Source organism: Coffea eugenioides, chromosome 8, assembly GCF_003713205.1.
Source record: "Coffea eugenioides isolate CCC68of chromosome 8, Ceug_1.0, whole genome shotgun sequence".
NCBI classification, from domain to species: domain Eukaryota; kingdom Viridiplantae; phylum Streptophyta; class Magnoliopsida; order Gentianales; family Rubiaceae; genus Coffea; species Coffea eugenioides.
In genome coordinates, this window is record NC_040042.1 from 45666397 (window position 1) to 45693491 (window position 27095).

General features: G+C 37.0%; 3 protein-coding genes across 3 annotated transcripts; 1 reads left to right on the top strand and 2 right to left on the bottom strand.

The window, feature by feature from the left end:
- Positions 1-2384: 2384 nt before the first annotated feature.
- Positions 2385-3311, bottom strand: LOC113779109. Its single transcript, XM_027324557.1, has 4 exons — positions 3230-3311; positions 2906-3027; positions 2644-2796; positions 2385-2547 (listed from the first exon to the last, which is right to left on the bottom strand). The coding sequence occupies exons 1-4, from the start codon at positions 3257-3259 to the stop codon at positions 2427-2429; spliced, it is 426 nt and encodes a 141-aa protein (XP_027180358.1). The 5' UTR covers positions 3260-3311; the 3' UTR covers positions 2385-2426.
- A 3698-nt stretch (positions 3312-7009) lies between these two features.
- On the bottom strand, positions 7010-14423 carry LOC113779306 (beta-adaptin-like protein C). The gene is made up of 14 exons (XM_027324857.1): positions 14172-14423; positions 12938-13249; positions 12544-12794; positions 11412-11547; positions 11031-11210; positions 10824-10916; positions 10533-10744; positions 10382-10445; positions 10089-10268; positions 9404-9496; positions 8795-9198; positions 8423-8612; positions 8073-8276; positions 7010-7615 (listed from the first exon to the last, which is right to left on the bottom strand). Exons 1-14 carry the CDS (start codon positions 14256-14258, stop codon positions 7316-7318), a joined length of 2706 nt encoding a protein of 901 aa, XP_027180658.1. The 5' UTR covers positions 14259-14423; the 3' UTR covers positions 7010-7315.
- A 1581-nt stretch (positions 14424-16004) lies between these two features.
- LOC113781484 (general transcription and DNA repair factor IIH helicase subunit XPB1) lies at positions 16005-23881 on the top strand. The gene is made up of 20 exons (XM_027327430.1): positions 16005-16053; positions 16208-16251; positions 16350-16422; positions 16541-16703; positions 16927-17149; positions 17242-17298; positions 17445-17588; positions 18181-18261; positions 18349-18436; positions 19326-19663; positions 19784-19859; positions 19955-20148; positions 20853-21016; positions 21093-21165; positions 21431-21544; positions 22058-22138; positions 22294-22353; positions 22542-22625; positions 22709-22851; positions 23406-23881. The coding sequence occupies exons 1-20, from the start codon at positions 16044-16046 to the stop codon at positions 23494-23496; spliced, it is 2301 nt and encodes a 766-aa protein (XP_027183231.1). The 5' UTR covers positions 16005-16043; the 3' UTR covers positions 23497-23881.
- The last annotated feature ends 3214 nt before the right edge of the window (positions 23882-27095 follow it).

The following is a 27095-nucleotide window of genomic DNA, read 5'->3' on the forward strand; positions in this document are numbered from 1 at the left end:
CATAAATTGAAAAAAAAACATATTTTTAGTTCCTTGGTTTATTTTTACTAATATTCTTGTCGGGAAAAAAAATCATATGTTGCTCATGTTTCACAAATTTTGAGATAAAACCAGAAGATTGAAGGGAAAAAGAGAAAAAACTATACATTCCTCATAGTTTTTTCTTCCTTATCCTATTTTTCTAGTCAATAATGGCAATGGCCACGGTTACTTTCCATCACCGTGCTAATGCTGTTGTTGTCGGTCGGCAACTTTTTTATTAAGTGAGTTTTTTGAGTGTTTGTCTAAAATTTTATTGTAGATCACTGTAAAAGTTGTAGAAAAACTTTTGTAAAATGAATTTTTTTTCCTTTTCATTTTCTTTCTTTCTTTTTCTTTTTTCTTTTTTTTCTTTCTTTCTTTTTTCTTTTCTTTCCTCCCTTCTCACTTCTTCTCCCATCCCCTTCCCCTTCCCTCCCCTGTTCCCTCTCCCGAAACTGCCGATGAAGCAACAAAAGAAAACTCTTTTTTTTTTTTGGCTTTTTTACTCTCCCCCTCTCCTGCCCGCCACCCCTCCCTCTCCCTCCCCCGCCACCTCTCTTCTCCCTCTTCCTCTCCCCTTCCCCCTCCCCCTTCTCTTGCCCGCTAACTCTCCGTCCTCCCTGGCAGATGAAGCAACAACAGAAACCTTTTTTTTTTTTTGCAATTTTCCCTTTCCCCCTCTCCACTTTTCCCCCGCCACCCTCACCCTTCCCCGGTGCAATTTGGTCTCGTGACCAGATCGGCTAGACGGGGAAGGAAAGGGTAGTGGGGGAGGAGTGGGGGAGAAGGAGAGGGAGAAAAAAAGGGGAGGATCAAATCGGGCAAAGGGGAAGGATGGTGGGGAAGGAAGATGGGGAGAGGGAGAAAAAAAAAAAGGAAGACCGGTACCGGAAGAGGTGATCGGCGCCGAAACTGGTGGCGGAGGTGGTGGTTGGCGACGGAGGTGGTGGTGGGTTGGGGTGGGAGAGGAAGAAGAAGAAAAGGGGAAGGTAAATTTTTTTATGTGTTTTGGGTATTTTGAAGTGTGTAGGTAAAAAATTTTGAGAAGTTTTTTTAAATTACTATAGCTAAAGTTGGTAAAAAAATTAGTATAAGACAAACTTGAGTAAAAACTCAAGTGCCAAACAGGCCCAAAATTTCACAAAAATTTAACTTCCCACTCAAGTTTTAGTATAGAATTTGATTTTTGATATTTGTTTTAACAAAAAATAAACAAATGTTGGTAGAAAAATAGAAGAAACATTGTACATTGAATTTGATTTTGGTGTTAGTACCGTATTTTTTATAAAATTTTACTGCTAATAGTAAAAATAATGGCATATTTTTTCGATATTAACTATGCCAAATTTTACCTATCACTATTTTTTTAATTTTTTACCTATTTTTGTTCTTTTTTTTTTTTGCAAAAACTAATGTTAAAATTAGATTCTACGTGAAAAACTGAGTGAAAAAGTTAAATTTTGTGATGGATAGTGGTGGCAATCAAGGGCAACATTGTCAGTGCAGTAGTCGGAGCAGTCATGACTACTGCCACATTCTTCGCTAGAAAAATACGATAAAGAAGAACGAAATGTGGCAGACATTTTTCCCTTTTTCCCTGAAATCTTCTAATTTTGTTCATAAAGTTTGCAAAGTATGAGGTGTATTTTCCCACCAAGAACACGAGTAGATATCATTGGAGGGACTAAAAGTATGCGTTTTTCATTTGTGAGGGACAAAAAATCATTATTTCATATGTAAGGGATGAAAAAAAGGTACAAAAACCAATGTATGAATGATCATTTGTATGGTTTCTCCTAAAAAAGTACACATATCATACAAAGGGAATAGTAATTTGAAAAAAAAAAGTGCCATTTAAAAAGGGTGACATGAAATTTTGGTGTTAGCTGGTTCAAGAATTCTCACAGTACTAGAGACTCTTTTGCTAAATTTCTAGCGAATTTGAGTTTTCAAATATTTACTAAAATTTCACAATTGTAGAATTTAAAAATACATGCAATTGAAGTTATGATTCTGACATGCTAATCTTAATGTTTTGATCTTTTGTGTAATCTATTCCAAAGAGAATAAGATAAATTTGAATTGTAAACATTGCATATTTTGCAGAGATACTTTTCTTTCGGACTTGAAGTATATACTTATCATCCCTATCCTCCGAAAGTTTGAAAAAAAATATAAAAAGATGAAAAAAAGAAGAAAATACTTCCATTCCTACATTTTTTTTAACATTCAAGATAGTACAAAGATTGATCAAATTCAAGAATTTGGAGCACTAATAATTGTGGTAGTATAATTTTATATCCACTCTACCCAGCTAGTAAGTGAAAATTCGGTCACACTTTAGATTCATTACTTTTCCTTCTCAAGTACTAGTAGCGTGCACAAAAAGATCTTCGACGGCTAGTCTACTGAACTGTTAGAGATCTTGCATCATCTTCCACTGCTTCACTGCCACCACCGTCCAGAACAGTTGATCTTGAGCAAAGGAAGAAGAAGGCAGATGTATATATGCTCACATGCCAAGCACTGCAAAACCAATGCTCAACTAGTCAGTAATACAATAGTGTTTGGTTTTGTGTAATTAGATGGAGTACAGCAGTAATGAGAGACTGATTAACATACCTGTGCCAAATCCAGGATGTCTCGAGGCTTTCCATATCCCAGCTCAATGCAGCTATCGACATTGCAATGAGGCCGGCCAACACAAATCGCCATTTGAAACGCTTATTGAGCGCCTTTTTAAGATCAGGCAACCATGACCTGACCCTGAGCAATCTAGACAAGTTTAAAAGTTTTTCAATAAAAAGGATGCAGGAAACTGAAACAGAAACAAGTTGTGGAATCACAAGGATTTTTGGTGTGCAATGAATGGAATCCGACATACCTATGCTGAAAATTCCAATTGGATCTCGGTGAATTAGACTTGAATGCACTGAAAAGTTTCATTATAATGCAAACAGTAGACCCAAAGCTCCAATTGCCAGTACAAGAGGAATATTTCTTGACCTGCACAGTTCAGAGGGAATAATTTTGCTTGGAGAAGGAAGGTATATATTGGAAATCTGATCTTGATAGGGTAGATGGTATTTAATAGGACATATTTGGTTGGACCATTTATGGCTATCAATGCTGTAACAACTGAGGAGATGGTGTGTGTTGTTCTTCTTAAACCTTCATTGATGAAGGTTAGATAAATGAAGGTGCTTACCACAGCCATAAAAGACAGCCAGGAGTCCATGAACTACATACAGAAGCAGCAGCCAGTTCTTCATCAGTATCTTACAAATAAAAGTATCAGTGCAAACAACAAAGGCACAACTGCTGCTATCTATATGTTACACTTGCGCAGATATCAATTGTTTTTTGTTTCTCAGAACAGTGTCTTCGATTGTGAAACTCCAAAAGCTAAGATGGTACTGTGGAATATTAGTATAACGTCTACTCTAATTCGCCAAAAATCGATAATTATCAACTGTGATGTACTATAGTTCAATCCAGATTACCTGTAGGACCTGAAATGGAAGAGCACACCAGCTACCCACATCGCAGGCATGATATACAGCACTAGCAACCCCACAGCAGGTAAAGACTGCCCAGTCTGCAAGTGCCTGCACAAAAGTAGGATAGCAAATCATATAGGGTATGTTACCTTCCCGTGAAATGCACGAGTAACCAATTAAATTTCTTAAATCTGCTATTTTGTGTTAATCCCTGTAACTCAATATTCATCTGTTGATCCTTTTCTACCATATACCTTCTGGCGGAGGGCCCAAACTTCAGGGAATAGTGCTGCTGCGTTGGATGCCGCGAGAAAAATTACATGCCATCTTTGTGCTGAATAAATATAATGAAGCAGATATGTTAGAGAAAATTTTCAAAGGGATCAGGATCAGCTCAACGAAACTAGCTTTGGAATCCCATCTTGATACGAAAACCAACTGATGCATTTCCCGGTGATAGTTTCAGCTAAAAAAACAATTTCTTTTATGATATTAAGGTGCGAGCTACATGTAACCTGACTGTGATACGAGTTCAGTACTGCAGTCAAATCCTCCGTATCTTCCATTACACTTGCAAAAGTAGTAGAAGTATCTGAAAGCCATATAACCAGGCATAAATTAAAAACAAAACTCACGATAAAAATATCGGTTCATCTACATTCCAGAATTCTCTAAGCGATAATTTTAGAATTTACAATTATGAAGCAAAAAGGCTTTTTAAACTTAGCATCTGGATGTGACTAAAGTGAAGTGAGAAATGGTCAGCTGAGATTGATAACAAAATAATTCTATAGGTGTGGTTGAAGTAGTAAAGATCCCGTTGGGAAAAAAACAAGGTGGGTGATTGATTCACATCCTCATCATTGAAGTCTAGGAACGGAGAGATTCCTATTTCTCGGACCACTGAAGACTGAAAATCGACAAAGTTTGGTGCTCAGTTTGCACAAGGAAGTGCAAGTGATGGAATTTCTTTGCTAAAAATGTAGTGTGCGTTACCCGTAGGGGCTTGGTCCCTCTGTCTTCTTGTTGGATTTACATGTCCCATGATCAGAGCAATGATTCGGGCAACTTTCAACTGAAACAGACAATACAGTTCTGGAAAGAGGATTACTTAGCATTGGATGCCTCAGCCCAAAACTCCAGATTCCTTCTCTGGGGTATAGTAGGTAAGCGTTTACTGTCCTTGCACTTGCACCGTACAATTCGAACATGGATGAGCCAACACCACTATTGTTCGTCTGGTTTATGTAAAAGAAGTCCCAATCTCTCATTGATGGTAGGGTAGCCCACCAAATCGCACATACAGTTCATAGTTTATATTTGTATTGGCACCGATATTAAGATGCAATGTTTTGTCCAGAAATACCTTGTTGAACATCGAAAACAAAATAAGTCCAAGCAAAATCTGATTCATTGTGAGCTGAAGTATTACTTAAAAGAGGCTCCAAAGGAAGATTATGCAACTCCACGGGAATCTTCACATGATTGGGCTATAAACAAAAAATGCATCCGTATTGTCTCCTGGAACCACCTGCACGAGAAGAAAACTAATCATTCATAAGGCCCAAGCTTTTCGGAGATAGTGAAGCTATCAATTGTATAGAAGTCAAGTCCTGCTTTGTCTGCGCATCATCACTCGAACAGCATATAACAAGCAAACAAGAAAGCAAAAGGTATGGTTTGAGATTCATGGATAAACCCTGATAGATAGATACAAAATAGAGATGGAGAGGCAGGAAAACATGCATGGGACCCGACGTTCACAACTCTTCATTTGTGTGCGAAGAAGATTCAGAAAAAGAAGCAAAATGAAGCAGGGTCATAAGCATGGTTCAAAGTCACGGTCATGGCCGGACCATTCCACATTGGTCTCGGCATATCAATCACGGTACTGGCGAGACGCAAATTTTAGAAATATTTAATATTTTAAAAATTGTAAACAATATGATAAATAAAAATAATTAAAAAATTAGCAAAAATAATAAAAATTCAAATTGACTCGGGATGACTTTGACCGTTTCTATTCGTCTCGGAGACGTCTCGACTGAGTTCTCGGCGATTCATTGTTTTGGAATTATCTCGTTTCGGTATCAGATTGGGAAGTCCCGTTCTGGTGACGACTCGGCCGAGTCGTTTTGGTTTCGGCTGGGTCTTTAAACCATGGTCATAAGGAAAGCAAAAAGAATATTCAAAAATAGAAGCAAAGTAATTAGGGTGCATTTATGATACTAGATTAGGGCTGCAAACGAGCCGAATCGAGTCGAGTTTTGACCTAATCGAGTCGAGTCTCGACATAATTTCATTGAACTCGAACTCGAACTCGACGAGTTGACAATTTCAAGCACGAGCTGGAGCTCGAAAAAAATAAAAAATAATTATTTTATTTTTTAAAAAATAAATAAAATAATTATTTTTTCTTAATAAATAATAAAATATTAAGGATATATATGTAATTTTACTATTAAAATTAAAAATATATAAAATATATATATATACTTAAAATAAAAAAATAAAAAAATATATACTTAAAATAAAAAAAATAAAAAAAAATATGTATACTCGAGCTCGCGAGCCGGCTTAATATTTTGAGCTCGAACTCGGCTCGAGCCGCTCGATTCGTTTGCAGCCCTATGTTAGATAATCAGACTTTGTTAATATGGAACTTTTCAGATGCAGCAGAAGTTTAATTTAAAAAAAAAAGATTTTTTTTTAAAACTTTGAAAAATTCGTTAATTAAACTTTACCAAGTTTGATTACAACGGATAACGCGAACCTCTCTGAGGGTGGGATTGGTGTGAAAGAATACATCGCATTGTAAGTAGCGGTTAGACAATAATAGGATATGATGCAAATAGATATCAACCCTTGATTGGCAATGTACTAAATGCCGCCGTATGCAGTTAAAGCTGTGTCTCCATTCGTTGCTCCTGTCCTGCACTTAATGTTGATTCTCCATACATGTTTTAATACTTTGCAGAGAAGAAGTAGAACCCAAACTGAATGAATAGTGAATCTACCAAGTGAAGTATTCATTCTATTTACTCCTCATGGCTAAAGCCTTGGGTAAAATGCTTGGAAACCACATTTTGTTTTAGCCCCTCGTAAGTAAGGCGAGGGAATAGAAGTGAATCCTGAAGCATTTTCACCTGCTCGTGAAATTCTTAAAATTTACGCTCCGAACTGCATCTTTCGTACCCAAAAGGGTAAAAAAAAAAAAAAAATCCCGCTCGTCGTCTGATCTTTTGCAGTAACGTAACTGTCATTATAATAATTTCCTAGCAGATCATCCTTTTTCTTCCAGAGAGAGAGTAGCTTATTTCGTTCCTAAAGCTAAATGATTGTTACATTTCTATTCAAGTGGTAAAATTCACAAGCTCCAATCAGGTTGTGATAACAATAATAATATAAAATAAAATCATCACGACAAATAGAAACACCCGTCGAATTACCTCGTCAACCGCTACATGCCCTGGCTGCACCTTTGGAAATTTAAAATTTGGATAGACATCTAGAAAGAATAAAAATCAGCAAATTTCCTTTTGTGGATACATGGGAATAATTTTACATTTCATCAAAATTCTGTGCAATAAGAAGACTAGAATTCAGCCAGATGTGGTCGAACTAATGGACTCTAGAAAGCTAAGAAGTAGAGGTTGAAGTAAAACAACCAAGCGGGAATCTCAGTAGCCTACAGATTTTACACAGGAGAAAAGAGAAAGGAAGACACGCTCATCGAATAGTAAAACCAAAACTGAATCAGTAGACGAGAGGAAAATCATCAGGAAGAATACATATTAGCTCTTGAGAAGGTTCTCGAGGGCTTCAAAGAAAAGTGGAGCCAATTCAGGACTAGGCGTTTTGATTGCACACTTCAGACCAGGTATTCCAATAACAGCTGTGATTTCAATTAAGAAAGGAACTCCTCTCGGAATTTTTGCAGAAAGATATAGCACTTCCTGGTTTGCGTGCTTGCGCTTGGCAATGAAAAACATATTAGAAGCAGCCAACCGATCCAGGGTTACTTCCACACTATTCATCACAATCCCTGGAAAGTCCTTTGATACCTCATTTGAATCAGGTAATGACTTCCATGTCTGCAACATGGATCAACACAACAATCAGTTTCAAGATATTTCTCTTTCTAACCAAACAATCATGAGTACACCTATAGCATTGTACCTCACACTGGATAAACAAATGACCATGTGGAAAATATAGACGAAATACATGCTTCACAGTACAAGGAAATGTATACGAGGATAATGTTAACAAACATGCTATGAAATGCAAATTTCAATCTGCAGCTCTTAGTTTACATTGAATATCTGTTTGCAACCTAAAGTTGATTTTCAGAAACTCAAAGGACATCTTTTGAGCTTTCACCAAACTGCAAGTAATCCCAACAAAGAACACATGCAATAGCATACAAATAATTGCAGGTAATACTAATGGCTGGAATTGTTCACAGAAGCATGGTAGGGGCTAATGCTTCAGTTACCAAACAGTCAAACCCCAATGACAGACATGATCTAAGAAACCTTCTCCGTTTACCTCAAGAAAAGTGCTGCGTTCCATTTTCCCATCCTCGGCAAAAAATACCAGGAATGATATTGCATCACTGAAGTACCATACAGGCTGTTGATTATTTTTCACAGCAACTTGCAGAAGTGTACTCGGAGGACCAGGGGATATATTCTGGTGCAGAACCATAGGCAAAAGGGTACTTGCAGAAGTCCCAGGCTGCAATTGGGGAACCTAATAGACAAGAAGATGTTAATAATACAGAGAAAAGTGGTACATAAAGGTAAAGTGAGAACTAGTTCACTATTCCAATTTGAAAGATATGTAAGATGGATCTATCTAAGAACGTCCAGAAATGAAATAAGACTTTGAGTAACAACCTGCAGTGGTCCACCAGCAGCAAGGCCAAATGTATTCTTGTTAAATTGGATCATGAAACCATCAAGTGGAATCTGGGAGTCGTTCTCAAACAACATGCTGTAAAATACTTGTCCATCTCTTCGTACAAGCTGCGCGCTGATTTGTAAACCCTGACCAGTAGCAGCTGGTAATAGAACAGGCAAAGGAGGGCTGCATTTAAAGATTGCTTGTTAGAGTTCTTGCCATAACCAGTCTACAAGAGTTTAAAATAAAATAACACAAAAGTAACTCTTCTGAAATATCCAGTTTAACATTTATATAGGCCCTATGTCTGCTTCATCTAACACAATCTTACACTTAATCGCAATATCACATGAGGGCAGGGTACGTACCCAGCAGGAGTTGCAGGCTGATCAACAGACACAATAGCACTGCTATTATCCAAGCCCAAGTCAAGCAAATCAGGCACAAGTGCAGGAGCTGCAGATGCAGCTGGAGCAGCCACTGCCTCCCTTCCTACATACTGCGCAGAACTTGAAGAAGCTGGTGGTGAAGTACTGCTGTCAGGTGCATAGGCAGGTGATTCAGAATTTCCTGTTTCACTTCCATCAGCAAAGTCATCTTCCTCAGTTCTCTGAGAGGTCTTAACACGAGTTACAAATGCTTCAGCCGGCTTGTGATAGACAGAGGATAAAGTAGCTATGTTTGCTAGAAGCTCATCAAGTAGAGATGGGTCAAGTTGATTTGAGTCATCACTAATCACAGGCTTTTCAGCTAGCACGACGTCCTTCGCTGCCTGAGAGACATAAAGAGTAGGTCCTTACATTGTTAAGTGAGTTTTGCACTATATGCTACACGTGTTCTGAAATAACTTTCTACTACCGCAACATAGTAAAATGCAATTTCCAGCAGCATAGATCAGTTGATTTAACATATTTTTCTCTCATTAAAGATTTGATGGATACAAGGGTGGACAAATAAAGTGAGGCAAAGTTGCACACCTCTGGATCAGTTGAGAGAAGACGCCAATATATGTAGGCACGATCTCGCAAATCAGGATTGTCAGTCTCCACTGTTGCATTATTCAACACAACCTACGTGTAAAAGACATAGAGAAGATGCATATGAAAAACAGTATATAGAGGGCAGGACTTGAGAAGTGAAATGAAACCATGCTTCTAATTAAGAACTGCACCCTTGCAAATGAAGCAAAAAAGAAATCTTCCAATGATTAAAAGCAAAAAAGAAGAAGAAGAAGAAGAAGAAGAAGAGGAGAGTCTTTTTCACATTCTCCTTGTAAAATTACAGACTGTTTTCCAAACACTACTGATAATTATCAAATGCAGACAGAAACCACATTAAGTTGCATCAAACATTATATCATAACCTGAGAGTGTATTCATTAAATTCTCCTTATTTCCAGATCATGGAAGAGGATACAAAAGCAAATGAAACAGGACAACTTTCACAGAAAAAACCCTGCCTTTTTTTTGTTTTTTGTTTTTTTTGGCGTTGGGGGGCAAATCCATGGAGGTCAAATTCACCATGGAATAGTCATGCCTAAGTATATCTACCTTTTAGGGCATTGGCATAAAGTTGATAAACTCATAATCCAAAAGATTAGAGCAGCTATTCCAATATCCACATATGAATATCCCTGCCAAGCAACGAGAAGGGACAAAATACCTGAATCATCTGTTGTGGGCCTTCAGTTGGTTTTTTAAGGAAAAGTTTGACCGTTGCTGTGAGCAACTGCAATTGGACTTGTGCAGGTTCCTCAGGGAAACTCTCTAAAAAGCTTTCAAGAAGCTCATCAGCGTTGTCAATTCGTTCAGCATATTCACCAATTATCCATATCATTGATGCCTTCCAACAAAGAAATAAAAGAATTAGATACTACTACAAGCAAGACTTCTTCAATGATATTCATGCATGATAATTCATAACAGCAAACAGATTTTCCAATTACAATGTAGTACCTTTGCCTCTGGCTCGTCCAAAGTGTCCAAGCTCTCACAAAGTGTAGCAATGATGGATTCATAGCTAAAATGAAAAAAAAAAAAACTAGGTAAATACCAGTTATAAGGACACAGAAAAAAAAACCCAAAATAGAAACTTAAATGTGCTCACGTGTTAGGATATCTCCTAAAGATATCTTTGATGACTATTATAGCTTCTTGAACAACATAGTTCACTTTAATCTTGATCAACTCAAGCAAGACACTAATGCATCGCTCAGCAGCTCTCTCAAGCTTGATGGCACAGCGTCCAATAGCACGGACAGCTTTTCTGACAAAATCCACATCCACTTCTGTAGCATATTCTTTGAACTCCAACAGGACCTATATAAGTGTACATAAAAACATTAATCACCTAAAAAAGCAAGAGAAAAGCTTTGACAACTCCAACTCTTCTACCTACCTGGTCTATATTCCGGTCTGAAGCAAGCTTTATCATGATTTCCAGTTTTTCCATCTTCACATAAATTGGATCATTATACTTGCAGAAAAACACCTACAAAAAAAAAAGCATTCTATTAGCAGTTCACCTTGATTCTGATCATCAATTTCTAGGTGCAAACCAGTAGCAGAGGAAGGTCCGATAACAGAGAAAATTCCATGTCCAAACCTTTATTTCATGGGCAAGGATTGTTGGCCGTTTCTGTACAATCAAGTTTATGTTCCTTAATGCAACATACTGAATCTCAGGTTCTGCGGAAAGCAAAGTAACAAGGGGAGGAGCCATTTTCTTGCAGAGATTTCGAACTACGTCAGTGCTGGTTATCAGTTCCATTTGCTGAAGGATCATCTGTAACATCATTATCAAAAAGTCAAATAACTAATCCAGATGAGAAAGATAAGAGCACTCAATAACAGTTCATCCGAGGCCACAAAATTAATGCAAAAATGTAGAGCAATCTGCATATTAACGGAAAAAGGGAAAAACTGTAGTGTTGTAGTACTCCTGAAATACTCTATTCAAGGTGATGGAAAGGGAAAGCACGTCTACCTTGACTGCTGAAAGAACAACCGCACAATTCGCATGCTGCAATCTTGGAGTAACTCGCTCAACTATATTTTCAGCTTCACGAGCATCAGCCGCTCTATACTTGGAAAGAGCATCCAATATAAAAACTTGACCCCACCTGCACTCATATGTCATTACCACATTTATTGAGGAAGAACTGTCTTCCAACATTGTAGCAAAAGAAAATGCAATAGACATCAGTAGTTACAGAATATATGACAGGACAACTGTTGGAGCTAGATGCAACTTTGCACAAGGTGCACCCATTAGACCAACTAGTGCTCCAGTGTACCAAAAATCTTTAAAACTTTCAGTATGCCCAAATACATGGTTCAGTCCAATCGGAAATAGTGATTGGCACTGTACAGGAATGGAATTATCAAACTAATCTCCAAAGTGAAAGATCATGAACCGAATTATCCTGACTGGCTTTAGTAGATCCATAAACTACATCCACAGAAGCATGTTAAAATTCTTATCTCCAGTTTTTTTTTTTGAAACATAAAGGACACCTCTTGGACATGCAAGAAGTTTGGGAATTCAATAACCTGAGAAAAATTCAGCTAAAACAAGTTTAGGAGGTGAAAAGCAGAATTCTGGTATGGCTTTTGGGGAGTTTGATGATCAGATAACCATAGGGAAGTGATTCCAACTCCTTTTCCGATATCAGGATATAAGTTAAAGTAATTTTGACTATATTTTAAGCCAAGTGAAAGCCATCGGGAAGTGATTCCAACTCCTTTTCTGATATCAGGATAGAAGTTTAAGTAATTTTGAATATATTTTAAGCTAAGTGAAAGTTTAGGAGGCTGGAAGGAGTGATCTATTTAGACTGCTCTCACGCTTGCATGGAAGACAAGATTCCACCAATGCCATCCATGTAGCATGGGATTTGCACATCTATAATAAACATCTTTTGTGTGACAGTGTGTTTAAGTGCATGTGCCAAAAGTGCAAATAATGTCACATTCAGTTTCCTTTTGGGTTGATTAGATGTTCCAAAGAAGCACCATATAAGCCGAACAACATGTGACTACAGTCTTACAAAATGGCAGGTAAATTAAAAGTACAAAGGACTTTTACTACATGAAAATCATTAGCTTTACAAACTCACTCAGTGCATTCATTAAGAGCAGTCAGAAGCTTTGACAATGTGTGACTGGTGATCTCAAAAATTGGTTTACTGCTATGTTCTTGAATCTCTGCAAGAGCTGCAACAGCATTTGCTACAACCATTGGATTGTTGTCAGATATCAAATCCTTAAGAGCTTCCAGAAAACCCCTATCCTCGACCAGCTCAGCATTGATGTCATAAAGTTTAGCAACACAAATAGCAGCTGTCTTGCGAACATATGGATCATCATCCTGAGAAAAGAATATAGCAAAAAGTAGTGGTTTTAGTTAGGATAATGCTATGGTCCCACTGTTGTGTTACACTAAAAGTAAATCCAATATAACAAGAACAAATAAAACACACAGGAAGATGCAGAAAAAGTTGGTGAAATAACCTTGAGACAGCGTTGGAGTGGGTCACAAAGATATTCTGTGATTTTATCAACACGAATGCAACCCATAGTACGCACAGCCAGTGCACGAATCAAAGGATTTGGGTCTTGTGAGTCCTTTACAAATGTATTTACAGCAAGAATAGCAAGATCTGGCTGGCTTTTAGCATAATTTATGAGATATAAGTAAACAAGCTTCTTGAGCTCCAAATTCTCAGTTTGCATGCAGTTCACAACATCAGTGAAGAGCGATGATACATCTTTCCCAACAGTCATAGCAGCGATGACTTTTTTAACTGCATCTTTTCTCTTATCCTGAGTGTGAGAGTTGACACAATAAATGATCAGATTTCTAAAAAATAAAGGGCAAAAATGCTCAGACAAATAAACACAGTACAATGTGGATTATCTATTACTAATAACCCATTAGTTACACTAGAATCCAAAATCCCCAGTCTGAAAGAATATAACAAGCCAAAATGTCGATTAATGTCTACAGAAAATTATTGTAGTGACGCAATGTAGTCCTATATTTCCATCAAACAGGCAACTGCTTCTTCAGTATAATGCACTAGAGGCTTGAGTATTACCAATAGCACATTTAAATGTTTAAATGTAATTGAACTAGCTTGTCAAACTACTTCATATAAAGCTTACTTGATCCAGTAAACAAACAATCATTTCACAATTGACATGCCAATTCTGGGGTAAACATTAACACTGAGGATCCAGCCACTCAAATTATGCAAATCCACATACCCAAAGTTGAAGTGCAAACGTTCATCAATTAGGATCGAGCTGCTTAAATTATCAAATCAACTACTATAATGAATTCTTAAATCTCAAAATCTGACAATTCTTCACCAGTAAAAAATTGCTACATAACTGGAATATTCTGTCGAATCTAATTTCTTTCATTTGCATTAGCAGAAGAAACACGATTCACTGAACTGAAATTGAAGCTTGGTTGCTGCAAATCAAGACGGAATTAGAGTTGCAACGCAGATCGACTGATAAAATGACACCGTAGAACAGCTTTACAAATAAACTAAACGAAAAATGCATTAGATCTGATGACGAGTCTAATCAATAGGTGGAGAAACCGCTACACAAACTGCCTAATTCAAGCAGATCAAAATCACAGCTTGTAAATGCTCACAATTAGCTCAATATAAATAAATAAAACGAAGGAAACGAAGTTAAAATATATACACGATAAATATAGGGAAAAAAACACCTTGTACTGGGAATTGAGTTCTTCTTTGAGTTCAGGGATTTCACCCTTCTTTGTGGTGGAAAAATACTTCGAGTCGTGTCCGCTCATTTTCGATTAATTTGCTTAAACCTGGATTCCGGCGATCGGAATGGCAACGGATTACGGCGACGGCTTCCTCAGAGTGATCTGGGGAGGAGGAAAATTGCGAGAAGCCACCGTTGAGAGGAGGGGACGAGGAGGAGAAACCTTGAAATGCTTTTTCAGTTTTGACGACTACAGGGAAAAACGATGTAGTCTTGGGGCAGAACCGGTTACGAGCTAATGCACCAAGCCGGGTGTCAACTGTCAAGCAACGGTTCACCCGGATTGGATCGGGCAGAGGGTGAATAAAGCCACGTTTCGAGCACGGCTTGGTGCTTTTCCACCTATGTTTTGAGGCTGAGCACCGGCTTGTTCTGTAAAAGCTGATTTTGTATAAATTAGATTCTTGAAAATCAGATTTTTAAAATTAACTTACATGTTTTCATTTGTTGTTACAAAAAGCTATTCTACTGAAATGTATAGGTGTTCTCCCAAAAAGTTGAAAAAGCTGATTTGACAAATTAATGACTAAATGGTCTAATTGATTCTTGAAATGCTATGCTGGAAATCAAAATTTTGTGCTAATTAAATAATTTTTCAAATAATTAATTTCTTCACTTATAGAAATAAAACATGACTATTGACTAAATTACAAGTAATCCAATTAAACGAAATAGGCAGGTGAGAGACGTAGAGCAGAATAGGTTATCTGACTTATAGGTACTTTTTTTTTTTTTTACTGGAATTATAAGACTGTTTTTGTTTGTACCAAAAAAAAAAAAGTCTAAAATCAGAATCCAAAAGCAACTTCAAACCTGTTTCTGATTTTCAGCATTTTTTTATCTAAGAAAAATATAATATCAGATGTTTAAAATTAATTGAGGCTACAACAAAATAACTTTTTGGAAATAAAAAACTAAGCCCTGCACTTATTTCACAATTCGTAGGTTAATATAGAAAATAGTAAAGAAATGTTAATAAAACTTCAATGCACTAAATGGTGAAACATGAGAAGGCATTTTCAACACAGCATTTCTATTTGTGCAATCAAAGGTTGATGGAGAATTTTCATATCTAGTCAAATGTTATTTACCTTTTGGTTTTGTCACATGCTTTCTCCTGCTAATTCTCGATAAGATAATTTATTTTTAATAATATTGAACTTGACTGAAGAATAATGAAACCAAGGACAAACAAAAAAACGAATATATACTATAAAAAAAAGAAAAAACATATTTGACATATCGAGCATGACAAGATCAATAAAAACATATTAGCAATTCTAGTGAAAAACATTGACTAATTAGTAAGCAACAAAAATCTTGTCAAAAAATGAAAAACAAACATATACCAAATTTAGTAGCCTAATTTTAGGAAAAGAATTTTTTGCTTTTAACACAATATGTAGTCTTTTTATTTTTATTTTTTTAGATATAAAATAATTAAAACGTGATAATTGAACAGTCCAATTAAATCTTGACAAAGGTCATGCACGACAAAAGGTTAATAGCACATCATAAATAAAGAATTAGTTCATTGTTAGCCTAAAATATGTATCTGCAAACTAAGAACTTGATCTTTTGCATCCAAAATGCATCATATTTTAGCAATTCTAGTGAAAAATATTGATTAATTAAAGTACTAGAAATACTATAAAATAAATTAAAGGAAAAAACCATGTCGTCACTGAGTCGGTCACGTCACGAGGCCTTCATATAATCACCTTATATATATCCTGCCTTCCCCCACCGAATAGCTGCGAGCTAGAAACAACTCTACTTGAAGTTTTACAGGATCCATAAATCTAAAACAATGGGAAACGGTACTCTTTACTGCCCAAAAAATGCTGAATTTTGTCGCAGATAAAAAAAATTAAAGCTGCTTATTGAATTGAATTGAATTGAAATTATTGTTCTATATCAACGGTACGAGTAATTCGATCAACAAATTAATGAAAAAAATCTTTGCAATTTCAGGTGATAAAGTTCGACCCAGCAAAAAGATCAAGTTCTCCAACAAGGTCCTTTATTTCCACCACTTGTTTGTTCTTCATTTTTTATGACTCGTAAATTCCTTGCTTTTTTTTTTTCGATTAAGTTAGCTGTTTTCTGTATGTAGGAGCATAGAAGCACAGCTGTTGAAGATTATGATCCTTCTTATGCAGAAGATATCGATGATGATTATCGAGATGGTACTAGCTTACACTTTGAATCCTGCCGCGTTTTGAGATTGGCTCATTCGTTTTATGCAAGAATGATTTTTTATTTTGAACAATTTGTTAATTGTCTTGTGGTTTTGATGTTATTAAGGTGAAGGAAAAAAGTGGGATTTTACAGAATTGGAACTTAAACCTGATCATGCCAATCGGCCATTATGGGCTTGTGCTGATGGTCGGATTTTCCTTGAAACTTTCTCCCCACTTTACAAACAAGCCTATGATTTCCTCATTGCCATCGCCGAACCGGTCTGCAGGTACCCTGCTCCATTTTGTACAGGATAATCGCTATTATAATAGATATACCTATATACTTGACTGGTTTAATTTGTTGCTGTATATGAAAGGGAAAGCATTCGCGTAATCATCGTAGTCATTTCGTAAATATGTGGATTTATGGGTGTTTCAATTTTAGATGATTTTACTTGTGTTGTGATAGAGTTTTGATATGTTTGTGTACACGTGTATTTTGGGTTATAGGCCAGAATCGATGCATGAGTATAACTTGACGCCGCATTCATTGTATGCGGCTGTGTCAGTGGGACTTGAAACTGAAACTATCGTATCCGTCTTGAGTAAATTGTCGAAGACCAAGCTGCCAAAGGAGATGATAAAATTCATTCATGATTCAACTGCTAACTATGGCAAAGTAAAACTTGTCCTCAAGAAGAACCGGTATTTTGTTGAGTCCCCATTTCCAGAGGCAAGTTGGTTTAATCTCCAAAAAGTCCATTTGGTGTTTTTGTTGAATGCAGAAATTCGGATTGCGAGGTCTTATGATGTTGTGATGTGCAGGTGTTGAAAAGATTGCTTAAGGATGAAGTTATAGTTCAAGCTAGAATCTCAACCGAGGTCTGTGGTTAGCGTGAATATTCTTTTCAGTAGTAATTCAATTGGACACCATCAAGTACAATAGGTTGCCTATGTAAAACTATGTTTATTTGTTCATTTTCAATGTCAGGATTTAATTCTTATTACATAATTACTTGCTACTATAGGGATTGCATGGAAGTGATGGATTTACTGTGAGCAAATCCATGGGTGAAATTGAAGGGAGACATGATGAGTTGCTAAATGAAGCAGAGTTGGCAGCTGCAGCTGAGGAAAAAGAGACGCACTCATTTGAAATTGACCCTGCTCAGGTAACTTGATTTCAGAGCTTCATCCTGAGATTACAAACATGTTCACTTTCTTTTCTAGTTATCTTTGTTCTATTTTTTGGGATGGGGAGGGGACTTGGAGCTTCAGTACTTCAGATGAACTCTATGCCAATTTTCTTCACTATGTGTGGTTTCCATTTGTAACATGTAAAGCTTTGCCTTTGTTTGAATCCAGTACCTCTTACTTAACCTGTAGTTGGTAAGTAGAATATTCTTTGTTTCTAACTTTAGATGATGTTCCACTTGCATTGGCTTTTCGTCTCTTTTGGAATCCCCAGTGATAATTTTTGGTTCCATCACTGGGCCTGGCTCCTTTAAATGGTTTAGTTGAGTGTACGATGTTGGTGGAATATTGAAACATTATTAAGCGTCACTCTACATGTTTTTGACAGGAGTAGTTGGCTTGGTTCTGTATTTATTTTGCGCACGTGTCGTAGGGGTATTCTTTTTCTATTTTTTGTATGGTAGGTTTTCCCAGGCAGTACACTTAAATGTGCTTATGAGTGAATACTGAAGTTGAAATTCGTATGCCTATTAACTACAAAATCATGTGCACAAGTTTTAATGATCACAGGTTGAAAATGTAAAGCAGCGGTGCCTGCCAAATGCTTTAAATTATCCCATGTTGGAGGAGTACGATTTCAGGAATGATACTGTGAGTTTCATCACTTCTTGATACAGTTAAGTTACTCACATATTTGTTTTGTATGCTATTCTTCTTAATGGCCATTCTACACTACAGGTCAATCCTGATCTTGACATGGAGTTGAAGCCTCAAGCTCAGCCAAGACCTTACCAAGAAAAAAGTCTTAGTAAAATGTTTGGGAATGGTAAGGGTGCTGGTGCTTTATTACTTTGATTATATCTAGATTTTGAGTCCTTTTAGATGTGTTCGTTCATTAATTTACTGCTTAACAACATTGTGTATGAAACTTTAGCAATGATGGATGTTTTTTAAAACATCAATTTACACTGGAAATGAAAAATCTGACTTCCAGTATAACTTGAGAAGAGCTTAAACTCCAAATGAGTATATGAAGTATTATTTCAAAGTTTAAGCATTTGAAATATTAAGTTTTAACTCTCTTTGAGATGCTGTGCTTATATTGCTATTTTAGGGGCTACTATTGGTAATAGGGCTTTGGTTCTGTTGTGGTCTTGTGTACATTGGGAATTTAAATCTCCTATTGCTAGGTCTAAGCTGGTTAGTACCTTTAGTGAGATTGTAGCATTCTTCTCACTTCTGCCTTGTGGTTGAATCACTTAGCAGTTTTCTCACTTCTGAGTTTGTTTGCAGTCTGTTTTTCCTATGTGGCGAAAAAACACAACTCTAGGGATGATTATGGAGTTGGGACTACTCTATTCTGCAGTTTTCTATGAGCCATGATTACCCTTGTGAACTGAGTGTTTATTATCTGTAATGAAGCATGAGAAGGAATATAGTGAACCTAGTTTGAGTTGTCTGTAATTCAATTCATTCTTATGAGAAAAATGGGCAGGGACTGATGTTCAGATTTGTTTCCTGGAAAGAAATAGCCTATGATGCAACTTGAGTTGTATTCTTTTCATCTCAGGTAGGGCAAGATTTAATGAGACATAGAGAGGATATTTTGCATCTAGTTTGAGTTGTCTATATTGACTCATGCTTTTGAGGAAAATGGGCAGGGACTGGAAAGCATTAGCCGATGACGTAACTTGAGTTGTAATTTTTTATCTCAGGCAGGGCAAGATCTGGTATTATTGTGCTACCCTGTGGTGCTGGGAAATCATTGGTGGGTGTTTCTGCTGCCTCTAGAATTAAAAAAAGCTGTCTTTGCTTGGCAACAAATGCTGTTTCTGTGGATCAATGGGCTTTTCAATTCAAGTTGTGGTCTACAATTCGAGATGAGCAAATCTGTCGTTTCACATCTGATAGCAAAGAAAGATTCCGTGGTAATGCTGGGGTGGTTGTGACTACATATAACATGGTTGCTTTTGGTGGGAAGCGTTCTGAAGAATCTGAAAAGATCATTGAAGAAATAAGAAATAGAGAATGGGGATTGCTTCTAATGGATGAGGTAAATATATAACTAAAGATGCTTGACATTTTCACACTTTCATTTGCAGATGGCTTGATTATGAATTTGTTATGCCTTTGTTATATGTTGTTTCCTTTCTCTAATTTGATGCTCTTTCAGGTGCACGTGGTACCTGCTCACATGTTTCGGAAGGTCATCAGCCTCACTAAGTCTCACTGCAAATTGGGACTGACTGGTAAGAATTTAGCTAATGAGTTATTCTGCCTTTGTCATGTCTGAATCAACACATGAAGTGGGAAGTGATGCTAGTCATCTATTGTTGAATTGTAGCTACACTTGTGAGAGAGGACGAAAGGATCACAGATTTGAACTTCCTTATTGGCCCCAAGTTATACGAGGCAAATTGGTTGGATTTAGTGAAAGGCGGATTCATTGCAAATGTACAATGTGCTGAGGTCTGGTGTCCGATGACAAAGGAGTTTTTTGCGGAATATTTGAAGAAAGAAAACTCCAAGAAGAAGCAGGTTTTTTGTGTGCAAGATATGCTTTTCTTTTTCTACTCAAGAAGTTGGCTAACATAACTTCAGATAAATGGTGTGAAACTATATTTATTTCAAGTGTGTCATTAAGGAGAAAAGGAGATATGGAACTTACTCAACCAACATTCTTGAAAAAAGATGAATCATATTGTCAACAATTTGCTGGTTGTCATGAGTGATAATCAGCCAGGGAATAATAAAATCTTTCTTGTGTGAAAAGGAAAGCATTTTACTGGCCAGATATATAAATTTTTGATGTATGGTGGTTCTTTTCTTCACTCTTCCATATAAATTTACTTTAAGAGGTTTGATCTCTGCTACATGTGGATAATCAATAAGGTTTTCTATTTAAGTTATTGAGCTTGAGTGACTATGGTACCTTAACATGATGCAAACTTTTGGAAGGTGTTGAATTCTGTCAGTTCAGTTTCTATTATTTCTTTCTTTTGAAACTTTAGATCCATATTGTTTTTGTACCTTATTAAAGAGGAACAAAGTCACAAACTCATACTACATACTTCAGTATTTAGTAGTTTCTGATTTATTCTGGAAGTAGATTTTGTTCTGTATTAGTGAACTTGTATGTGTTGTTTTCTAGATGTGGATGTTTTGTTTTTGGCTATTGACTTGGTAATATTATATGTTGCTTTATTTGTTTGCCTGAAATATTCATTTCCAATTTTTTCTAGGCACTTTATGTCATGAACCCAAATAAGTTTCGGGCTTGTGAGTTTCTGATCCGGTTCCACGAGCAGCAGCGTGGCGATAAGATAATTGTTTTTGCCGACAATCTTTTTGCTCTTACGGAGTATGCAATGAAGCTTAGGAAACCTATGATCTATGGTGCTACCAGGTTTGCGTTGTTTTGCTGATTACATGCTTTTATTTTGCTTCAACTTTTAGTGACAGTGAATATATGTTGAATGCAGCCACGTTGAAAGGACGAAGATTCTTGAGGCATTCAAAACTAGTCGCGATGTGAACACTATCTTCCTTTCTAAGGTATGCTACCAAATAATGAAATTCATCATTGCAGTTTGTGTAGTCATGGAGATTATTTTCTGTATTTGTCTGTGATTATCCTTGAGCAGATGTAAACTTTACTATAGGGAAAATTTACATGTTGGATACCACATTTTGAAGTGAACATAGGTTCAAAAGTTAGTTGAATTGTCAAAAATAAAAAATATTAAAGAGTTAATTGAATCAATTGTATGTGACTCTGAATTTTGATACTAATCAATGGAGATCATACCTCTATTGACAGGTAGGTGATAACTCAATTGATATACCAGAGGCGAATGTGATAATTCAAATCTCATCACATGCTGGTTCGAGACGTCAAGAAGCTCAACGACTTGGACGTATTCTCAGGGCCAAGGTGCTGTCTGTAGTTGAAAGATATGGATTCTATTCTAGTTCTATTATGCTTGTGGCTTTTGTCACTTTACCATTTGCATCCCTTCCGTATGTTTAATTTTATTAACAGTTATATGTAAACTTGTGGCATCCCTTAAGATACGCCAATTTTCTTCCTGCTCCTTAGATGTTAGTCAGGATTTCAGATTTTATTTACAGTTAAATATAAGCTGATGGCATCCCTTAAGATACCTTAACCTTCTTCCCGCTTTATGTATTGTGAAGGAATTTCTTCTATGACAAAATAAAAAAGAATTATTTTTGAAGCACCGTACATAATTAAAGTCATTTTATCACTATTGTGAGTTTGTTGAGCATGAGCTTTGGAAATTGGAATCTGCTATGTGAGTGCACAGACCTGATTAACTACTTGGTGACATATGTCCATTTACACATCTTCTGCTCCATTGTTAGCCAGTTTGAACCTATTAACTAATGGGTAATGATTTTGCTAAGTTTGCTTTTGGTTTGACAGGGGCGGCTTCAAGATAGGATGGCAGGGGGTAAAGAGGAGTATAATGCATTTTTCTACTCTCTTGTTTCTACAGATACACAAGTGAGTTAAATCTTCTGCTAATCAACACGTCCTAACACTCTGCTGAACCTTACTGGTTGTAAGCATATATGGGGGTTACTGGTTGTTCACTTGCCGTTGCATTCCTCAGTCTATGGGATTTTTTTGTGATTTTTGTTTGCCTTATCTTAATTCAGGAGATGTATTACTCAACAAAGAGGCAACAGTTCTTGATTGATCAAGGTTACAGTTTTAAGGTAAAGCTTTCTGGCTTACCGATGTAACTTTTATGTTTCTGGCATCTCTATATTTGTGGATTTGAATATCTTCATTACATGACTCTGTGATTTTGTAAGTTTTTTTTTTTTATTCTAATCTGCTTGAAGTACAATTACTTTTGAATTGCGACTTCTGCTTTGTTCATGAGTAATTAGTTTCTTTGCAGGTCATCACCAGCTTGCCCCCTCCTGATTCAGGGCCTGAGTTGAGCTATCATCGTCTTGATGAGCAACTTGCACTTCTTGGAAAGGTTTTTCTCCTTACTCTCTCTATGAGACATTGTTTCCTCGCAAACAACATTGTAGGCATTGATGTTCTTTCTGTCTCAAAAAGGTTTTGAGTGCGGGTGATGATGCTGTTGGTTTGGAACAACTAGAAGAAGATGCAGATGGCATGGCCCTCCAAAAAGCCCGTCGATCTGCTGGATCTATGAGTGCCATGTCAGGAGCAAGTGGGATGGTTTATATGGAGTACAAGTATGGTCACTTTCAATGCATAACTTTTGCTTGTTGTACGGCATAAGTTTCATGAATATTATCTAATACATGATGCACTTACTTGGCAAAGTCCTGGGGAGAAGAATAAAGAGATTCTAGTTTGACAAGATAATATTCTTCTAAAATGCAATTTAGGTTTTGAGACGGAGTGAACAAGTATTCATTGCAACACAAATAAATGTGAAATCTGGGACTCGATGATATTATAGAACCATATTAGCTTAGTTTCATGACATTAAGTTGCTCTATGAGCTAACAACAATGCAATTGACCCGAGATATAATGTGGTCAAACATATTTCCAGTTGCTAGTAAGTATAGGTACTCATATTTGTCCGCTTTTGATACATTTGGAACGAGTCATATGATCAAGCAACGGGTGTCAGTTTCTCAATTTGTTGAATTCCTCAGTTTCTCAATTTGTTGAATTCCTCTCTCGCGTCTTGAACTTTCTGATCTTATTCGTCTCCATGGTAGCCTGCTATGTGTTGCAAATGAAAACCCTTGACGATCTCTTCACTCTTTCTGCTACAGTACTGGACAGAGAAGACCTGGGCATGGTATGAAGAGCAAGCCAAAGGATCCATCCAAGAGACATCATTTGTTCAAGAAGCGCTTTGGCTAAGCAGACGACTAAACCTTCTGAATGTCTTCTGCAACCATCATGTACCCTTGGTGGTGGTTATTTGCTTTGATATCCCTATTTGAGAAGGTGACAGAAGCAGACATGCAGAGAGAGGCATATATGCCCCTCTTGTGTATTCATGACGACAATTTTGTGACTACCTAGTGAAAAGAACTAATAACAAGAACGTCTTATACGTAGATATATCAAGCTTTGTAACAGGGAAGAGATCACATATGATTTTAAGATTTCGTAAAATGTGGCATGAAGTTCTGTCCATTGTGCTGGGTAAATTGATTTGTCAACAAGAAGCATTCAGTCACTAATGTACCATGCGAGAAAGTTTTACTGTTTAAAAGGCATTTCTTTCGCTCTCGTTGACTGATTTTGCAGCACATCAGTTTGATGTAGACACACGGTGGGTGATGGGTGATTTTTCTGAACTTTGGTCAATTTGTCCCCTGTAGGGCCACTGGAACAGCAGTTTGGTGTTGGTGTGATTGTGTTTCCTCAGGTGCAGAGTACTAAAAAATTCCCCTTCCCCTTCAATGGACAAGGAGAAAAAAAAAGCATCCCGCAACCTTGGAGTGCCACAACATCAGAGGTAGTGGGTTGGTTTTGTACTTTCGTGTCTTGAGTGGGACTGAAAAATCTGCATCTGGTTGAAAAAAGTCGTACCATTTGAACTGCGAGCAAAGCACGTAAGTTGGGAAGTCAATTAGTATTACTCTTGGTCATTGCGCATGGATGAAGTTTTTGGGTAATCAAATTCTACTTGCTTTTTTCTTCATGGGCAATAATTCATTGCACGAAATCTGATTATTGTTTCCTTCCGATTTACTCCAAGGCTAACTAGTTTGAAAACGTCCGAGAATGCAAAGTCAAACCCCGCTGCTAGGTTTTCATGTGAAAATGTTGTTTCTGATATTTCAACTTTACATTCATTGTAAAATTAATGGCGCCATAGTTTTACCCTTATCAGCGGACAAGGATCTTGACAAATTGCCAGACCAAGAGAGGAAAAATGCATTTGCTAAAGATTTACAGCGAAGCGAATATGGTTATTGCAGCTTTGCGCTATGTTTGGATTGCTGAGTTTTCATGGAGAAAATGTTGAAATATTTACCTAACATATTTCTCAATAATCTTGTATGAGAAATAATGAGTTGACCTTGACCTTGTATGATTTTCAATCATGTCACAGATCCCATTTCTTCTTCTGCGTCATTCAATTTTCACAGTTAACCTGCTCTTAATCTTCCCGAAGTGTGAAGCTTTACCAAGGCGGTAAGTTAACGATAATGAGTTGACTTCACAACACAAGACAATTTGTCGAAGGCCTTGTTTCTGGCTGCCACAAATAAAATCAAGAGCGAAACATACCTTCTAACTGATGTCCGTCATCACTAGAAATCTAGAATGGTTAATGTCTTGCTGACCTAAATATCCATTACACCTCTAAGATAACGGCTGCAAATTTTCCTTCCACCAGCACGCCTTTAAAGCAATTCAGCAAGTAATGCAAAATATTCAAGTAAACATGAATATACTGCGCAACATTACGACTAACTATTGGTTTGCTGCTTCCAAACAAGTCGCTGTAAGTTGAGTTCAATCTCCATTTTTTCCAAAAAAAAAAAAAAAACAAAGCCGCCAGCAACAGATTAGGTAGCTGTGTCACTGTCTCTGAAGTTGGTGGAAACCCCATAAAAAGACGACAAAACTGACACAGAAATTTCCTAGCAAGCAAAATAGGCATTGGGGTCTTCCCCGTGTCGTGTTAGAAAGAGTTGTCTCTCTCTCTCTCTTTATCCTTTCCTTCCGAAAGATGATGACCTTTCTTGTACTATCTATCAGATTAATGATGGTTCGAAGTTTTACAAGATCGTTGCGTTCACTCTTGTGCTTTTCATCCTTCCCTTTTTCCCTTGAGAAACATGAACTTACTTTTTTTTTTTATCAAATATCAACCAGAACCTAAACTTAACCACGGTAAACCACCAAAAGCCGGTAATTTGAGATGGTCTACCACAGAGCTTAAGTACTGACTCACACTCACTAAACTAACCGATGTGGGAGACGGGGAGGGGAACCGGGACACTCAAAGAGGCAATCAAGAGAAACATGAACTTACTTGCTCGCATTGGTTTCGCATTTTACTGCACCCTTCATTCTTACCCTCTTTGATGTTTTCCCTTTTAAGAAACAACTTTCCTTATTACCAAAAAAGAAACAACTTTCCTTTGAAAAACCGAAAGCGAACTGAAATGATGTTTGTCTTTTACGGATTCTCGAGACGATGGGAGTTGCATTGCAGAGACCTAGGGACTTTTTAGCGTTTGACTGCTTTTGGGACATTCCTTGTGCTTCAGGCTCAAGCATATTGCATGCCCTACAGATGAATACTAGTGTAGTGTACTACCCTCTCCAGTCCCCCTCACAGAGAGGTACTAATTATTCTGCCTATCTGTTATTGGAAAAGAAAAAGGTGGATGTTTTACCAAGCGAGGCAAAGATTCACTTGCATAATAGTATAATGAAATAGACCAAATTCAGGACTCCTTGTGTAATCTTCTGGTTTTTTAAACGTAAAACACCAGAAAGAAGAGAGAGTTTGAGACACCATAAAGCATAATAATTACTTGTTTTATTTTTTTTCAACATAGATTCAATTCCAGTCCCCTTCATAGTGGAGACAAGAAGAATAGAGAATTATTTGCAGTAAAGTAGGACTAAGTGTGTGTGGGGCAAATTATAGAAAGTTTTCGACAGAATAACTGTACGTTTTGCTCTGATGTACCCATCTTTAGGTTTAGTCAACCGGAAGCCATCTCTATTCACCATTCTGCAAATTTTACAGGCTTATGCTGAGTAGGACACAGAAATGGCAAATAACACAAAGAGAAAGCCAAATTAGGAGCTGTTGGATGAATCCGGATTAGTTTTCTCACCAGTATCCGACAGCAGTTCCTTCTTATCTTGAATTCCGTCATAATTCATTTCAGAATCTTGGGGAACTTGTTGAAATGCCATTGTCAATCTGATGTAACCAACTGCGGTGAGCTCCTACAAGTCAAGGGAAGCAGGACTACCGTGTCATTGACTGAGAAATCCGCAGCCTCATCCTTACTTGGAATTGGATGCTTCTTTTTTGATTATGTATGAAAGGAGCAATCTTGATGATCACATTATTATGTCTCTACTGTTTAAAATATTTTGAAGTGAAGGCCTGAAATGGTTGTGCTAAAATTTTTTGAACGTATTACCTCGAAACAAAACCCTTTCCTGCAAACTTAAGTTTACGCTACATTATTGCTTCTTTCCCAAAGATTCTCTGTTTTGCTTAATTTTTCATCATCATGATTCATGAGTTGAGGATTACTTTAGACACTCGAAAATAAAGGTCCAAGCAAAAATAATGTACTACCACTCGTGCGCGTGTACAAACAAGGTATGATTGTCCCTCTAATAATTGTTAGGAAAAACACTAAAAAAAAAAGTGTTGAAGAAACTGAATTCTTCCATGGAATCCGAATAACACTACTTTTATTGGACTGAATAAAAGGACAAGCCAGATGAGAACTTTATCAATCCCTCAT

Bases quoted from the DNA above. Each gene is read 5' to 3' on its own strand.
- LOC113779109 (XM_027324557.1), bottom strand. From the start codon at position 3,259: ATGGACTCCTGGCTGTCTTTTATGGCTGTG. The intron at 2,797-2,905 runs GTATGTCGGATT...AAACTTGTCTAG, and splicing joins AATTGGAATTTTCAGCATAG to ATTGCTCAGGGTCAGGTCAT. The intron at 2,548-2,643 runs GTATGTTAATCA...TTGGTTTTGCAG, and splicing joins ACATCCTGGATTTGGCACAG to TGCTTGGCATGTGAGCATAT.
- LOC113779306 (XM_027324857.1), bottom strand. From the start codon at position 14,258: ATGAGCGGACACGACTCGAAGTATTTTTCCACCACAAAGAAGGGTGAA. The intron at 12,795-12,937 runs GTTATTTCACCA...TTCTTTTCTCAG, and splicing joins CACTCCAACGCTGTCTCAAG to GATGATGATCCATATGTTCG. The intron at 8,613-8,794 runs GTACGTACCCTG...CTTTAAATGCAG, and splicing joins CAGCCTGCAACTCCTGCTGG to CCCTCCTTTGCCTGTTCTAT.
- LOC113781484 (XM_027327430.1), top strand. The intron at 16,704-16,926 runs GTACCCTGCTCC...TTTGGGTTATAG, and splicing joins ATCGCCGAACCGGTCTGCAG to GCCAGAATCGATGCATGAGT. The intron at 21,545-22,057 runs GTGCTGTCTGTA...TTGGTTTGACAG, and splicing joins GACGTATTCTCAGGGCCAAG to GGGCGGCTTCAAGATAGGAT.